At 45.0% G+C, this 17,500-nt stretch overlaps 2 protein-coding genes across 2 annotated transcripts in view; one reads left to right on the top strand and one right to left on the bottom strand.

The window, feature by feature from the left end:
- The window catches only part of lrrc40 (leucine rich repeat containing 40), an 18,507-nt gene extending 8,871 nt beyond the window's left edge, over positions 1-9,636 (top strand). The window contains exons 4-15 of the mRNA XM_069151026.1: positions 1-105; positions 193-316; positions 1,487-1,626; positions 2,408-2,580; positions 2,816-2,906; positions 3,407-3,452; positions 4,225-4,327; positions 4,831-4,938; positions 5,077-5,187; positions 5,956-6,033; positions 6,831-7,016; positions 9,294-9,636. The exon at positions 1-105 is cut by the window's left edge and continues 25 nt beyond it. Of these exons, the coding sequence (XP_069007127.1) occupies positions 1-105; positions 193-316; positions 1,487-1,626; positions 2,408-2,580; positions 2,816-2,906; positions 3,407-3,452; positions 4,225-4,327; positions 4,831-4,938; positions 5,077-5,187; positions 5,956-6,033; positions 6,831-7,016; positions 9,294-9,399 (1,371 nt within the window). The 3' untranslated portion in view covers positions 9,400-9,636. The remainder of the gene's footprint in view (positions 106-192; positions 317-1,486; positions 1,627-2,407; positions 2,581-2,815; positions 2,907-3,406; positions 3,453-4,224; positions 4,328-4,830; positions 4,939-5,076; positions 5,188-5,955; positions 6,034-6,830; positions 7,017-9,293) is intronic.
- Positions 9,637-11,309: 1,673 nt separating this feature from the next.
- On the bottom strand, positions 11,310-17,303 carry ptmaa (prothymosin alpha a). Its single transcript, XM_069151027.1, has 5 exons — positions 17,125-17,303; positions 14,688-14,756; positions 14,505-14,571; positions 12,676-12,752; positions 11,310-11,892 (listed from the first exon to the last, which is right to left on the bottom strand). The coding sequence occupies exons 1-5, from the start codon at positions 17,167-17,169 to the stop codon at positions 11,854-11,856; spliced, it is 297 nt and encodes a 98-aa protein (XP_069007128.1). The 5' UTR covers positions 17,170-17,303; the 3' UTR covers positions 11,310-11,853.
- Between the last annotated feature and the right edge of the window lie 197 nt (positions 17,304-17,500).

The following is a 17,500-nucleotide window of genomic DNA, read 5'->3' as shown; positions in this document are numbered from 1 at the left end:
GTGGAGGTGTGCGCTCTGACGAACCTGCGCAGCCTGACGCTGCAGCAGAACCTGCTGGAGGAGCTGCCGGAGGAGCTGGGCCAGCTGGAGAACCTGACGGAGCTGGTAAACTATCACGCAGCACTGATTGACAAGGTGCAGCACGGTGCGGCTGACTGACGGAGGTGTCCTGTCTGTTGTGGTTGACTGAAGGATTTGTCCACCAACCGCCTGCGCGTCCTGCCCTCCGGCCTCGGCTGCCTCGGCGCTCTGCAGAAAGTCAACCTGTGTCACAACCAGCTCACCTGTCTGCCTGACAGCCTCGCGCAGCTCACAAGTAAGACCAGCTCCCTCTACGATGTCTCGCTTCACACCTCATGAGAGGAGAAAGAACAATGAAAGTTTGAAGGTCTTTCCTGTTTAATTTATCAACGTACAGTTTGGTTTTAGGAGTAGAACGATGTCGCCGTCCACGTCCTCACCACCGCTGCTGCTCTTCCTTCTTCTCTTGAACACAAATACTCTTTTCACTGATCTTTCAGTTTTTCAGGTGTTTCCACATTTTGACTTTTTGTCAAACTGCATTCAGTTGAACTCAAGCTTCCTGCCCATGTTTCACATTAAAAGCCTTCCAGTCACTAAAATGAATTTGAAATATCCAACTGTTATTGACAGCGATTGCTGAAAAAAACAAGACGTTTTTAGAAAAGCAGCCCGTCTGGTTTTAGCGATTGTTGTGATGTCTGATTTTGCAGCAGGTTTTCTCATTTCTACCTGATGAATAAAGAGTCACATAGAGTCACTTCCAGAGATAATAACGATGCTGCACGTCACAGAAAAAGCTGGAACATGTTTTGTTCTTCGCGTTTTTTATTGTCTGAACTCAAAGAACCTTCACGGGGCTTTAAATCACGAAAAAAAACATCCTCAGTCCTAAAAGTGACATTTAAGAAAGAGACCATCTGTGATATATATATAATACAACAGCTACATCTGCTGTTGAATAAGGGCTTAAAAAACCTTTTGGATAATATTAATTCAACACACATTGTATGCCCAAAAACATATTCTGCATATAATCATGCATGTTTTTGCCTGTGGTTCGTTGGGATGAGCAGAGGAGAGCATGAAGAGCTGCTGACTGTAAACCAGGACTTCTTAAAAACAAATCGTTTTCTTTGAAAAATTATTTTTTGCAAAATTTCAAACAAATATTGCAGCGATTTCTTGAATTGTCATTAATAATTCCAATATATAATTTTCCTGGAAGGACTGATAGGTAGTGAGTGAAAACATCTGAAACATCCATCAGCATCATACTGGAAGTATTTTGGCTTTACAATTACCATGACGACGACGGTAGAAAGTGGTGGACTAAACTGCAACTGTGTGCAACACCTGTTAATCACAGCAGTGATAGTGAGTTGAACAGGATCTTCTTCTTCTCCTTCTTCTTCTTCTTCTTCTTCTTCTTCTTCTTCTTCTTCTTCTTCTTCTCCTCTGGCAGATGTGAAGCTGTTGGACTGCAGCAACAACCAGCTGACCGACATCCCTGCCAGCCTGTCTGAGATGGTCTCTTTGGAGCAGCTTTACCTCAGACACAACAAGCTCCGCCTTCTCCCACAGCTCCCTGTGCCTTGCCTCAAGGTAGCCATGGCAACCTGAGTTTCCCCAGATATAAAACTCCTCCTTGTAGTGATCCTGAGAGCATTAAACAGTCCTTCCAGGAGGTTTTTTGTGATTGTTGCGATTTAAAATGTTTGATTTTGCGGTGGATTTTCTCAAAAATTGCAGAATTATAAGTGAGGTTGTTTAGCGGGAATTAGAAAAAATTGCAAGTTCGAAAGAAAATTGAGATTCACTACCAGATAAAGGAATAAATAGGTAATCACTTCCTGTGATTATAATCATGCTGCACATCACAGAAATATTTGATTTCTACCGTATTTTTCGGACTATAAGGCGCACCGGATTATAAGGCGCACTGTCAATTTTTGAGAACATTTAAGGATTTTAAGTGCGCCTTACAGTCCGAAAAATATGGTAATATTTTTTTGAACTTAGAAAACTGTGGAGATGAAAGTTACAAAAAAAAATCATAAAAATGACAGAGTTTTACAGAACAGACTATCTGTGACTAAATATAAAACGACTACATCGTTGTCAAAATAAGAGCTTTAGAAAAATCTAAATCATGGGAATTTAAAAAAAATTGGGAGCTCCTGCAAATATTGCAGAGTTTGTTTGAATTTGTGTTAAATATTGCAATCGCGAGATGGCGATCTCCTGGAGGGACTGACTCCAGTCCTGACCAGGTTTATCCATCTCACATTCTTCTCTGGGAATCATGTATATTTTTCAATTCCACACGTACAGTATGTTGTCTCAGGGATGGTCGGTTTTGTGTGTTTTCCGTGTGTGTCTGCAGGAGTTGTACGTCGGGAACAACCAGATCGAGCAGTTGGAGGCGGAGCAGCTGGCCTCTCTGTCAGCCATTTCTCTCCTGGAGCTCCGAGACAACAAGATCAGAGTCCTCCCGGAGCAGATCGCCGGACTGAGCACGCTCACACGCCTCGACCTCGCCAACAACGACATCACCACGTAGGTCCTCGGCACCACGACGGCACGACACACACAGCAGGGTGCCGTTCCAACACACGAGCACTGAACACATGACTGAAATATAGAGTCAACATATATAATACCTTTTATCATAATCTTTATTGATGTTGTCTGATTTTTAAACTAACTCATGTTAGCCAAGAAACATATCTACCAGTAGGTTGTAACATGACGTGTGTGTGTGTGTGTGTGTGTGTGTGTGTGTGTGTGTCAGTCTCCCAGCGTCTCTCAGCCTGCTGCCCAATCTGAAGGCGTTGCTGTTGGAGGGAAATCCTCTGCGAGGAATCAGGAGAGACCTCCTCACTGTAGGTGACACACGGAGGACACAAACACAGAGGGATGGTGGTCCAGCAGGTTGGGGGGGTTAGGGGGGTGGGGGTACTCAGTGCACTAATTAATCCTCGGTAGCTGCAGGTACAACTGCTACTTAAACCACTGCGTCCGACTGAAAGTAACGTAATTGAAAATAAATCTCGACAAATTGTCCAAATGTGAACTCATGGATTTCTGAGTGTGAGAGTAGCTGTAAGGCGGCAGGTTGCTGTGCTGCCGTTCAGTGGAGGGAGACGTGATGGCTGCAAACCAGACAGGTCATCCACACTCGAGACTTCAGATTCAACCCAGCGGCGTCCTCTCTATACAGCTGCTCTTTCAGGGGAGAAGAATGGAGATTGTTCTGTAATAACCTCAGTGGCATGTTCTCCTTTAAAACCCTTTAAATCAGATGGTAATGTTCACCTGCCGCTCACCAGAACAAACATGTCCATTAACTGCTTCTTCACCTCTTCTGTTGTCTTTATAACAGAAAGGAACCAATGAACTCCTGAAATATCTACGAGGAAGAATTCAAGGTAAAGTTTTCTTGTTCCGACTGGAAACAGTTGTTTCAGCAAACATCACCAACCCACAAACCTGAAGGACTTCTTCCTTCGTACGAGGGTAGATCAATACGTTCTGAGACTACAGAGCAGCAGGAACATAAAACCCTGATGAGTCACTGCAGATTTCCTCTCTGGATCATCATCAGTTCCTGAGTTCTGGTGTTGGTTCAGTGTTCTGGTTCTGGTTTCTCCGTGAACATGACCAGAGGCTTCACGTCAGATTTACTATCAAACTGGAAATCATCAACGGAGACTCTGACGATGCTTCAGGAGGTCTGAGACCACGAAGACACCTGGAGTCGTGTCCTTAGAGACGTTCAGGGTTCAGAGGGAGAAAGTTCACTTCCAATGTCCCAAACTGTGTCGCCATGGTAACAGGGTTCTCCAACATGACAACACGCCGCTCACAGCGTAATGAAAACACACAAGTTTCTACTCACAACAACACAACTGTAGTTCTTCACCGCTCTTTTCACAAACTCTCAGACGCTCCCAGAACGCTGCTCACAAACACGAGGAACTCAGGAACTGATGATGATGAAGAGATGAAATCTGTACCAGTGACTCATCTGTCGTCTCAGAACTTGTTGATCTACCCTCGTATGGTTCTGAAGAACAAACTCTTCCATCAGTGTTTCTCAAAGAGGAACTGCAGCATCACATTAGTGTGTGTGTGTGTGTGTGTGTGTGTGTGTGTGTGTGTGTGTGTGTGTGTGTGTGTGTGTGTCTGTGTGTTTGGTAGAGGAGCCTGAGAAAGAGGATGAAGGACCCACAGCGATGACGTTACCCAGCCAGGCCCGGGTCAATGTGCATGACCTCCGAACCCTGAAGCTTCTGGTGTTCAGGTGAGTGACATCAACTCGCTGCTCACCTGCTGGCAGCTTTCACACACGTCGATTGTCGTCTGTCTGTTATCTCACTTCCTGTCTGAACTCCTTTCCTGGTTTAAACCAGTGTGATGATGCGACTGCTCAGAGTTTCTTTTCTTGGTGTCACAGTGTTCTCAGTAACAGCTGTGATTCACTGAAAATAAAAAAACAAGTTATAATAAGTTTAAATGGTTCTGTAAAGTTGCAGAACTAAATTAAGCAATATATTAAGTAATACTGCGATTATACTAAATAAAACATGTAATCCAAATGTGTTCATATTGTGGAGCAATTCACTTTCAAAATATAATACTACTTGTATACTTGTATAATGGATGTTAATATTAACAAGTTTTCAGCACAAAGTGGACTTTCCCATCACATTAATTTAATTCAGAGTGTTTATATTAAAATGTTACTGAATGACTTTTTGTTACACAGAAGGTTTACAGTACCGGGATGTGTGTTTGTGTGTTGAGTGAGAAGCAGGCCAGCAGTATCCCAGACGATCTGTTTGATGCAGCAGCAGATCAAAGTGTCGCCACCGTTAACTTCAGCAAGAACCAGCTGACATCCATCCCTCCCAGGTACACACACACACACACACACACACACACACACACACACACACACACACACACACACACACACACACACACACAGAGCACAGCACAGCACTGTGGGAAACACTGAAGGTTGTAACACTATGTGGTTCTGTTCTACAGACTGGTGGAGCTCCATGCCTCGCTGTCAGACATCAATCTGGGTTTCAACAGACTCACCTGCTGTTCACCTGACGTCTGCAAGTTACTGCAGCTGACACACATCGACCTCAGGTAGACCTCAGTCAATAATGCTGTAACTACACACACACACACACACACACACACACACACTGATCTACACACATTGACCTCAGGTAGACACACACACACACCAACACACACTGATCTACACACATTGACCTCAGGTAGACACACACACACACACACACACACACACACACACACACACACACACACACACACACACACACCAACACACTGATCTACACACATCGCCCTCAGGTAGACACACACACACACCAACACACACTGATCTACACACATTGACCTCAGGTAGACACACACACACACACACACACACACACACACACACACACACACACACACACACCAACACACTGATCTACACACATCGCCCTCAGGTAGACACACACACACACCAACACACACTGATCTACACACATTGACCTCAGGTAGACACACACACACACACACACACACACACACACACACACACACACACACACACACACACACACACACACCAACACACTGATCTACACACATCGCCCTCAGGTAGACACACACACACACACACACACACACACCAACACACTGATCTACACACATCGACCTCAGGTAGACACACACACACACACACACACACACACACACACCAACACACTGATCTACACACATCGACCTCAGGTAGACACACACACTCAGCGGGATGACCTCCCTGTGATGATGATCAGTGATACTGTGTTTATGTTGTTTGTGTTTATGTTTATGTTGTTTATGTTTATCTTTGTCTCTCAGGAACAACCAGCTGACTGATTTACCGTCTGACATGAAGAACTTAACGAAGCTACGCTCTGTTATCCTCAATTACAACAGGTACTTCACCATTTATCCAACCAGTAGCTCCGCCCCAGAGATCTGATTGGTCAAATCCTCATGACATCACACCCTGCTCATCACTAGAAATATCACTAAATGGGAATATATAACTATAAAAGAATTTCATATAATATGTAACATAATGTAGTTTTTACTTGTTATAGGTCTATTAAATGGCCCATTAGTCATACCCCATGTGTAGCCATGGAAACGGAGATCACACTAACCAAGCGTTTTGTGTTTCAAGAGGGAATTGCTCTACAATATGAACACATTGAGATTAGGTGTTATTTATGTGGTAGCTTGTTGTTAACACCCATCACTTTCGTTAATGACGTTGAAGCGCACCTTCTCGTCTAATATTGCTGAGTTTTCATTTAAATGATTTTACTCCCAGCAAAACGTGAAGTTTCTTTTACATGAAAAAAGTCCAAGTGAAGCAGCTGTGGTGGTAGAAATGTGTCTGTTCCAGAAGAGACGTCTCCTCCATGAACCAGGAACACTGAGGGAGAAGTGAGCGCTCCCTCTGCTGGACGTCCACGGGCATCGCCATTCAATCACAGTTTGATGCTTCACTCTGGTTTCATCTCAGGTTTTGCTCCCAAAACCAGCTGTAACCTGTTAATGAATGAAAAATGCTCCCAGTGATGGTTTTCAAATTATGATTTAAACAAGAGATCAACATTACCAAGTTATCACTCACACAGACGCATAGTCAGCTGTCCCATAACATGTCGATGGTTCTTAAGAAAAAGCTTTTAAGTTTCGACGCCATGTCTTTGTACTGATCGCAGGTTCAAGTCCTTCCCTGACGTCCTGTATCACGTACCCTCCGTGGAGACGCTGTTGCTCGGTAACAACCAGGTCTGTGGCGTAGATCCCGGGCGTCTGATGCAACTGGTTCATCTGTCAACACTGGATCTGTCCAACAACGACCTGCTGAACGTCCCTCCTGAACTGGGCCTGTGTACCAGCCTCAGGTAGGAGCTCATGGTCCACCTCCGTCGCTGCTGTCTGCACGCCTTTAAAATGCCTCATTTACTTGTTCTCAGGTTGATAGTTTAAAGGCTGATATGAATGTTCTCAGATAGATAGATAGATAGATAGATAGATAGATAGATAGATAGATAGATAGATAGATAGATAGATGGATGGATGGATGGATGGATGGATGGATGGATGGATGGATGGATGCATGGATGGATGGATGGATGGATGGATGGATGGATAGATGGATGGATGGATGGATGGATGGATGCATGGATGCATGCATGCATGCATGCTTACTTACTTACTCACTTACTTACTTACTTACTGACTTACTTTATCCCTCAGAGGGAAATTTTTATGTTCCAGCAGCATGTACAGGGCAAAAATATTGAATACATTAAAATAAAATAATATTGAATAAACTAAACTAAACAACAGACAATGAATTAATGCAATGAATTAAAACAAAACAACAGACAAAACAGCAGTGCAAGGGAGTTATTGTTGTGTGATGGATTTGGCGAGGAGCGAGATATTGTATTCCTGTATCGGGAACCATCCCCTGTATCAGGAACCATCTCCTGTATCGGGAACCATCTCCTGCATCGAGAACCATCTCCTGTATCAGGAACCATCTCCTGCATCGGGAACCATCTCCTGTATCTGGAACCGTCTCCTGTATCAGGAATGATCTCCTGTATCAGGAATGATCTCCTGTATCTGGAATGATCTCCTGTATCTGGAATGATCTCCTGTATCAGGAATGATCTCCTGTATCTGGAATGATCTCCTGTATCTGGAATGATCTCCTGTATCAGGAATGATCTCCTGTATCAGGAATGATCTCCTGTATCTGGAATGATCTCCTGTATCTGGAATGATCTCCTGTATCTGGAACCGTCTCCTGTATCAGGAATGATCTCCTGTATCAGGAATGATCTCCTGTATCTGGAATGATCTCCTGTATCAGGAATGATCTCCTGTATCTGGAATGATCTCCTGTATCTGGAATGATCTCCTGTATCAGGAATGATCTCCTGTATCAGGAATGATCTCCTGTATCTGGAATGATCTCCTGTATCTGGAATGATCTCCTGTATCAGGAATGATCTCCTGTATCTGGAATGATCTCCTGTATCTGGAATGATCTCCTGTATCTGGAATGATCTCCTGTATCTGGAATGATCTCCTGTATCTGGAATGATCTCCTGTATCTGGAATGATCTCCTGTATCAGGAATGATCTCCTGTATCTGGAATGATCTCCTGTATCTGGAATGATCTCCTGTATCTGGAATGATCTCCTGTATCAGGAATGATCTCCTGTATCAGGAATGATCTCCTGTATCTGTCCTTGTGACAGCAGCTGGAGGAATCTTTTGGAGAACGTCCTCCTCTGTCCCTGCAGCAGGTGGAGAGGGTGGACAGGATTATCCAACATGGATAATAGTTTCCTCAGTGTCCTCCTCTCCACCACCTTTTCCAGACTGTCCAGTTTGTAGCCGATGATGGAGCCGGCCTTCTGAACCAGTTTGTTAAGTCTGTTGGTGTCACCGGCTCCAATGCTGCCCCCCACCCCACCCTACCAGCTTCCTCCTGTAGGAGTCCTTGCACTCCCTCATCTTCTCCTTCAGGTGGCGCTGCACTCTCCTGAGCTCCTCCCTGTCCCCAGACCTGAAGGCTGCTTTCTTCTTATTAAGAAGCACCTTCAGGTCACTGGTGATCCACAGCTTGTTGTTGGGGAAGCATTTTACAGTCCGGGATGGTACGGTGGTGTGTTCACAGAATTTAATGTATTCTGTGATACAGTCCGTCCTGCTGTTGATGTCCTCCCCATGTGGTCCAAACAGCACATCCCAGTCCGTGGACTCAAAGCAGTCCTGCAGGGTGTCTTTAGCCTCCTGTGTCCACCTCCTCACAGTCCTGGTGGTCACAGGCTGTCTCTGCACCAGAGGAACATACTTTGGTGTCAGCAGGACCAGGTTGTGGTCTGATCTACCAAGGGGGGGAAGGGCAGTAGTACTGTATGCATCCATGGCATTAGCATACAGTAAGTCCAGAGTTTTATTGTTCCGGGTGGAGCAGTTAACATACTGGTGAAAAGTTGGCAGTACTTTATCCAGACTGGTTAAAGTCTCCAGTAACTAACAAAAATGCACCGGGATGCTTAGTCTGTAGTTTGGACACAAACATTTAAAAGGGAAGAAATAACAGTGTGGATATTTTCTTTAGTTTTAAAAAGGGGATGTGTTGCGTGTCGTCCTTCAGGTGTCTCAGTCTGGAGGGGAATCCTTTCCGCACACCCAGAGCTGCCATCGTGGCCAAAGGCACGGACGCAGTGATGGAGTACCTGCGCGGCCGCATACCGACATGACCTCCGACCTCAGCAGAAGGCTGCACCTACACCATCAGCACGCAGCTTGTGATTCCTGTTTTTTCATCTATATTCAACTTTACATGCATTCTGTTCCTCATGTTAAAAGGAAACAGCAGTGTGGAGAAATCAGTCTGTTAAAGAATTTTAGATCTGCTCTCATGTTTTTGGACAATCATATTCAAAGTGAAGCTGCAGGTGTGAAGGCTCTTCTTGTAATAAAGTTACTGCCAAATAGGAGATTGAGTGGGTGTGAGTTTTAGAACAGAAGAGAACTTCTTCCAGCAGAGTCCATCTGCAAACCCTCAATCAGTTCTCTGCTCAGCTCGTCAGTTTCCTGTTTCCTCCTCTAGAAACTTCTGTGTCTCCAGTGTTCTCGTTCACCTTCTCCTCCTCCATCATGTTTCAATCCCGCTGGAGGACTGACGCTGCTGCACAGGTTCTCAACAGGTTCTATTCAGGTTCTCCTCAGGCTCTCAACAGGTTCTCCTCAGGTTCTCAACAGGTTCTCCTCAGGCTCTCAACAAGTTCTCCTCAGGCTCTCAACAGGTTCTCAACAGGTTCTCCTCAGGCTCTCAACAGGTTCTCAACAGGTTCTCTGCAGGTTCTCCACAGGCTCTCCTCAGATTCAATTCAATTCAACTTTATTTATATAGTGCCAAATCACAACACAGGTTATTTCATGGTACTTTAACACATTAAAGTCTTTACAGCAAGACTTTACAATATTATACAGAAACCAACAATTCAACAATTCCCACATAAGCTAGGAGGGAAAAAACTCCTCTTTAAGGGAGAAAAACCTCCAACAGAGGGAAGAAAAACTCCCTCTGAACAGGAGAGAAGAAGATGGTGAGGTATGAGTCAGTTAAAGAGTAGGAGGAAAGAAAAGAAGCTCAGCATGTAACGAGGTCCTCCAGCAGCCTCGGCCTATAACAGCATAACTAAGAGTTGGTTCAGGTCTACCTGAGCCAGCCCTAACTATAGGCTTTATCAAGAAGGAACGTTTTGAGTCTAATCTTAAAGCTAGAGAGGGTTTCTGCTCCTCCAACACAAACTGGGAGCTGGTTCCACAGGGGAGGAGCCTGAAAACTGAAGCTCCGCCTCCCATTCTACTTCTGGAAACTCTAGGAACCACAAGTAGACCAGCGTACTGAGAGAGAAGTGCTCTGCTGGGATTATATGGTTCTATAAGATCTCTAAGATATGATGGAGCCTGGTCATGTAGAGCTTTGTAAGTCATCAAGAGAATTTTAAATTCTATTCTTGATTTCACAGGAAGCCAGTGAAGAGAAGCTAAAACTGGAGAAATATGATCTCTCTTGATAAATCCCATCAGTACTCTTGCTGCAGCATTTTTGCAGGTTCTCAACAGGTTCTCCACAGGCTCTCCTCAGGTTCTCCACAGGCTCTCCTCAGGTTCTCCACAGGTTCTCCACAGGCTCTCCTCAGGTTCTCCACAGGTTCTCCTCAGGTTCTCCACAGGTTCTTCACAGGCCCTCAACAGGCTCTCCACAGGTTCTCCACAGGCTCTCCTCAAGTTCTCCACAGGTTCTCCTCAGGTTCTCCACAGGCTCTCAACAGGTTCTCCACAGGTTCTCTCCAACTACCTTTCATGCAGATATAACTTTAAGGTTGACAGAAAATCACCCATCACTGTATGATGCAGCTTTAGGTGGAAATAATGTTATTAAAATTACTAATATATTTATATTCTATCCATCATTTTATTAATTCTCTGTAGTTTGTTCACGTTTAACAAAAACTTCTGTTTGCCTGGAAACAACTTGACCAACTGAAAGTTTGAATTCAACATTGTGTGATCTTATATCTGACAATCCTCAGCGTCATACGTGTCATTCTCTTCACGGCAGGTGATGCCTGAGACAGGAAGGAAACTGACACCGGTATAACAAACAAAACCAAATGACTGTTTATTGGTCAACTGAACTGCACATACATAAGAAATGATCATCTGGCCATGACAGACACACAGACGGAGACGAATGGATGACAGAAACTAGGACCTCAGAATCTCCTACAAACTACCACCGATACGTTTTAACCCTCCGCTACGACTACTGTCCACAAACCCTGTTCCTACTGACTTCCACATCCTACAGTCATAATGGTAAGCTGCTGTGTGTGTGTGTGTGTGTGTGTGTGTGTGTGTGTGTGTGTGAGACTATGGGCTGGATGCTCCTGGTTGCTTCACAGAAAGCGGATGACGATGAGTGTGGATCTAAAAGTCTTCAAAGCACCACTTGATACCAGGTCACGGTTGTAAAATGGCCGAGCTCCTTACAATATTTACAAAAATATAAAATGTAAATAAAAATACAAACAAATTCTCTGTTGAAACGTATTGTCGTTAAGAAGGGAGGACTGAGGTGTTGAAGGTTTTGCTGGAAAACTGGCTGCCTCTCGGTGACGTCGTCCTCCAGACCGCGTACACTACTTATCTGTCTTCTGCTTCTTACTTCCAACTTCCTCCTGGAAATATAGAGGAACAAGGTGAGCAGCTAGCTTAGCTAAATGACGCAATATTACACGAGAGGGTGTGTTTTAATGTCATTATTGGCACGACGGTGATGAGGTCTGTAAGCATCACTGTCATTTCAATAATCACCTTAAAACACACCCTCTCATGTAATATTGTGATTAAACAAGTTACCAACTAAATAAAGCATGTAATCTAAATGTTTTCATATTGTGAAGCAAAAGTGGAGCTCTCAAAATATACAACTGTTTGTCAGGCAACACATGGGGTATGACTACGAACTGGAAAACAAGGGGTGCTCAGAGCGACCAACAAGGACCAATAGACCTATAGCAAGTAGAAACTACATTATATTACATATGAAATTCAATTCATCTTATTAACTTCAGGCTTTCTCTCTCCCATAGTTTTTGTGTTATCTCTCCACACAGTTCCCCTCGCTTGTGTAGTTTCTATACTTTCTTTTTGTAACTAGTGGTACCTGTGGGTTTCCTGTTTCCTGTTTCAGTCAGTGATTGGTGAATGATCTCACAGGAAGTCAGGTGTGTGTGTGGTGGGTTTAGTTCTGCTCTGCAGCAGGCCAGAGAAAGCACAGGTCTTGACTACAGCACTAACTAAATGAGGCCTACTCTCTCCTCCCTCATACTGATTTTTCATCAGGTCTCTATACAGATGGTCCCAGATGATTGAAGGTCGAGCTGAATGAGGCCTCTTTTGTTGTGGCTCAGCTGCAGGTCGATCAGCTGACATAACTGAAAGCATCAACTCTTCCTCACCTCTTCGTCATCATCATCCTCGGCTGCTCTCTTTCCTATTGGCCCATCAAGGTCATCGTCTTCATCATCTTCATCACCTTGAACACAGAGATAATCCTGTCCAGTTATACTGCTACTCTACCTCTACTGGCCCTGAGTGTAACTGTCCCGGTGGTCAGTATCACCAACCTGTCTCAGCATGTAGCTGCCACCATAACTATATATATATATATATATATATATATATAGTTATGGTGGTGTGAAAAAGTGTTTGCCCCCTTCCTGATTTCTTATTTTTTTGCATGTCTGTCACTTAAATGTTTCAGATCATCAAACAAATTTAAATATTAGTCAAAGATAACACAAGTAAACACAAAATGCAGTTTTTAAATGAAGGTTTTTATTATTAAGGGAGAAAAACAATCCAAACCCACATGGCCCTGTGTGAAAAAGTGTTTGCCCCCTCCTGTTAAAACATAACTTAACTGTGGTTTATCACACCTGAGTTCAATTTCTCTAGCCACACCCAGGCCTGATTACTGCCACACCTGTTCTCAATCCAGAAATCACTTCAATAGGACCTGCCTGACAAAGTGAAGGAGACCAAAAGATCCTCAAAAGATAGACATCATGTTGAGATCCAAAGAAATTCAGGAACAAATGAGAAAGAAAGTAATTGAGATCTATCAGTCTGGAAAAGGTTCTAAAGCCATTTCTAAAGCTTTGGGACTCCAGAGAACCACAGTGAGAACCATTATCCACAAATGGAGAAAACATGGAACAGCGGTGAACCTTCCCAGGAGCGGCCGGCCGACCAAAATTACCCCGAGAGAGCAGCGACGACTCATCCGAGAGGTCACAAAAGACCCCACGACAACATCCAAAGAACTGCAGGCCTCACTTGCCTCAGTTCAGGTCAGTGTTCATGACTCCACCAGAAGAAAGAGACTCGGCAGAAATGGCTGCATGGCAGAGTTCCAAGACCAAAACCACCGCTGAGCAAAAACAACATTAAGGCTCGTCTCATTTTTGCCAGAAAACATCTTGATGATCCTCAAGACTTTTGGGAAAATACTCTGTGGACTGACGAGACCAAAGTTGAACTTTTTGGAAGGTGTGTGTCCCGTTACATCTAGCGTAAAAGTAACACCACATTTCAGAAGAAGAACCTCATACCAACAGTAAAACATGGTGGTGGTAGTGTGATGGTCTGGAGCTGTTTTACTGCTTCAGGACCTGGAAGACTTGCTGTGATAAATGAAACCATGAATTCTACCGTCTACCAAAACATCCTGAAGGAGAACGTCCGGCCATCTGTTCGTGACCTCAAGCTGAAGCCAACTTGGGTTCTGCAGCAGGACAATGATCCAAAACACACCAGCAAGTCCACCTCTGAATGGATGAAGAAAAACAAAATGAAGACTTTGGAGTGGCCTCGTCAAAGTCCTGACCTGAATCCTATGAGATGCTGTGGCATGACCTTAAAAAGGAGGTTGGTGCTGGAAAACCCTCCAATGTGTCTGAATTACAACAACTCTGTAAAGATGAGTCGGCCAACATTCCTCCACAGCTGGAAAAGACTCGTTGCAAGTTATCGCAAACGCTTGATTGCAGTTGTTGCTGCTAAGGGTGGTCCAACCAGTTATTAGGTTTAGGGGGAAACACTTTTTCACACAGGGCCATGTGGGTTTGGATTGTTTTTCTCCCTTCATAATAAAAACCTACATTTAAAAACTGCATTTTGTGTTTACTTGTTATCTTTGACTAATATTTAAATTTGTTTGATGATCTGAAACATTTAAGTGACAAGCATGCAAAAAAATAAGAAATTCATCCCCTCGTTCACCTACCTTCTCCATCCTCCTCGTCATCCTCACCCACGTCGTCCTCGTCCTCCTCTACCTGGTTGTCCTCGTCCTGACAGGGTGAGACACAGTTACACAGCGTTGGTCACCAGCGGAGACACAAGGAGCGTTAAACCTTCTACAAGCTGCCAAAGGAGGAGGAAGAAGAGGAAGAGGAGCAGTGTTTACGTTTTTTCCATTAGCAGCAGAGTCCTCTCCGTTCTCCGTCTCTTCAGCCTGTTTCTTCTCCTTCAGCTCCTGAAAGCAAATAAATAAGATAATGAGCCAATCTGACGATGCAGGATGACTTTCTGAAGGATGGAAAAGTGTGAACACTTCATTTCATTTCATTTTTTTTCATTTAGCTGACGTTTTTATCCAAAGCGACACTTGTTTTCTAATCTTTGTATTGTCGTCTTTATGTTCGTGGCTCTGTGGTCCAACCGACTCAGGGTCAATGATGAATGTATTGTATGGATTGTTCTTCTTATTTTGACATGTTGATGCTTAATTAATCACTACTACTAAAGTGCCTGTGCCACATTTGATCCTGTTTAAATACATAAATGTAAAATGGAACTCTGGGATGAATGAAGTGAGCGATTGCACAGTTTGGAATCAAAATGAAACACACCCTTTTATTATTGGCTGAACTTAAACTGTAAACCAATCAGACATCCTGCTGGTGAACGGGGTTTTGGTTTGACACGATCTGCAGTTCTTCCTTAAGGTGTGTCCTACTGGAGGAGGAGAGGTGTGTTCGCCCTCCATCCTCCTCACCTCCTGGATCTCTGCTGCAGGATGCACTTCTGTCTCAGCCCCTCCCACTTCCTCCTGGCGGCCTGAAACCTGACACCTTCTGTCACCGCTGCATCTTGATCAGAGGCTCAGCAAAGACTACAACTCCCAGCAGCTGCCTGCTCCTCAGCTATAATCAGAACAGGTGTTGGAAGTCCTGAAACATCCACAGAAGGGCTACACAGTTCGAGGTGTTCAGTAAGCAGCTCTGTCAACTCCAAATGAGTATCATGACATGATATGAAGACGTTTCCAGGCAGCTGATGCCTCGCCGTGCAGAAGAACCATTAACCTCCATCTACACCCACTCCAACTTCCTCCAACAGCCCGTGGCCTCTCACGGACTGTTGTGTGCTTTCACTTTCCACCAGTCTGGGCCTTTAGCACCCCTTTCACCTGCACTTGGCTGCTTGACACCTTGCACGGGACTCTTTACGCGCGTCCACCTGCACGGTGCTCTTCACGCGCGTCCACCTGCACGGTGCTCTTCACGCGCGTCCACCTGCACGGTGCTCTTCACGCGCGCCCTCCTGCAGCGGGCACGCTCTGCCCGACGCGCACCAGCTGCTTGACAGATCGGAGGAGAGCGTGAGCTCCGTGATAGGTGGATAAGCACGAATATCTTCTCCCCGTCACTTCGTTGTGTCGTTTAAATGGTGGCAGCTCGGAGACTGAACGGGGGCCTCCACGTCTCCCGAACCAGAGCCGGCGGCTCCGCGAGGGACAGGAAACCTCCTACATTTAACAATTAATACAAAACATAAGCAAGAAGGAGACTGGGAGGAGCGAGCAGCCGACACGACTTCCCTTTACAGTGGGCAATAAATACAGAGCGTGCGCGCGCTCCCTTTAAGCGGTGCTCGTGATGAATAATCTAAGATTATTGTTCAGTGACACGCTGGTGAGAGTTATTAATACACGATGCATCACCACACACTTCCACCCCAACTTAGAGAAAAGCTCCTGACAACTCATTATTCAACCGCTTATTTCATTTTGTGGGAATAAATCTCGAAGAATTCACATCATGAAGTGACAATAAACCAACTCCGAATAAGTCCAACAGTTTTAACATTTAAAACATCCCGAGCTGCTTCGCTGTTGGTCACACGGTACAGGTTCCAGTCATCTTCAGCCCGCTGCTGTGATGAAGAGTTGATCTTCAGCCCGCTGCTGTGATGAAGAGTTGATCTTTAGCCCGCTGCTGTGATGAAGAGTTGATCACACCGGAGTGAGTTCGGAGATAGACAGGTGGAGATAGACAGGTGGAGACGGACAGGTGGAGATAGACAGGTGGAGACGGACAGGTGGAGATAGACAGGTGGAGACGGACAGGTGGAGATAGACAGGTGGAGATAGACAGGTGGAGACGGACAGGTGGAGATAGACAGGTGGAGACGGACAGGTGGAGATAGACAGGTGGAGACGGACAGGTGGAGATAGACAGGTGGAGATAGACAGGTGGAGACGGACAGGTGGAGATAGACAGGTGGAGACGGACAGCGGCTGGATGGACTCGGTCACGGAGGTGTGAAACACGGAGGCGGCATCATCTCGGAGGAAGCTCGGGGCAGAAGTGCTCCTTCATCAGCGCGTCCTCACTCATCACTCACACGGAGACGCTTCAACGGACCACAGCGGGGTACTTTATTTCATTCCTTACTGCATTTACAACCTGCTGCTGCTGCATGCTGGGGAATAATAAACTAATGAAGCCAGACTGCTGCTTTATGTCGACACGGTGCTGGAAATAGGCGGATTAGTAATTCAGTTATAAATGGAAGCAGGAGTTGGAGGAAGCGTTGTCCTCTCCTCCTATTGTCCTTACCTTGGCGCTCAGCTCCCCGCTGCTCTCCACCTTACTGTCCGCCATGTTAGATGCACGAAAAGAAATTAATATTCAGTCACAACGTTGCAGAATTAAAGAAACAGAGATGCAGCAGTGTTTTATTCCAGGAAGCGCGTGAGGAAAATGGTTTATTGTCAGCTGCGCGTCCGTCAGCCGGAGCTCCCCGCTTTATAGAGCAGTGGGCGGGGCCAGGTGCCACAAGTGAGCTGTGATTGGTCCATGAGCTTTGAAAAGTATTCATCCTGCAATTGGCCAGAGGGAAACAATAGCAGCCCTCCTTGTGTGTGTGTGTGTGTGTGTGTGTGTGTGTGTGTGTGTGTGTGTGTTTGACACAGAGGAAGAGCGACAGTTTAAA

The sequence above is a fragment of the Embiotoca jacksoni genome, unplaced genomic scaffold (assembly GCF_022577435.1).
Source record: "Embiotoca jacksoni isolate LCO1_2020_lvr unplaced genomic scaffold, fEmbJac1.0.p SCAF_16, whole genome shotgun sequence".
In the NCBI taxonomy this organism is placed as follows: Eukaryota; Metazoa; Chordata; class Actinopteri; family Embiotocidae; genus Embiotoca; species Embiotoca jacksoni.
This window is presented reverse-complemented; position numbering and strand designations above follow the sequence as displayed.

Excerpts from the sequence above, each read along its gene's own strand:
- ptmaa (XM_069151027.1), bottom strand. The coding sequence starts at position 17,169 with ATGGCGGACAGTAAGGTGGAGAGCAGCGGGGAGCTGAGCGCCAAG. Across the intron at positions 14,757-17,124 it reads GCGGGGAGCTGAGCGCCAAG|GAGCTGAAGGAGAAGAAACA; the intron begins GTAAGGACAATA and ends ATTTGCTTTCAG. Across the intron at positions 11,893-12,675 it reads AGGATGATGATGACGAAGAG|GAGGAAGTTGGAAGTAAGAA; the intron begins GTGAGGAAGAGT and ends CTATATTTCCAG.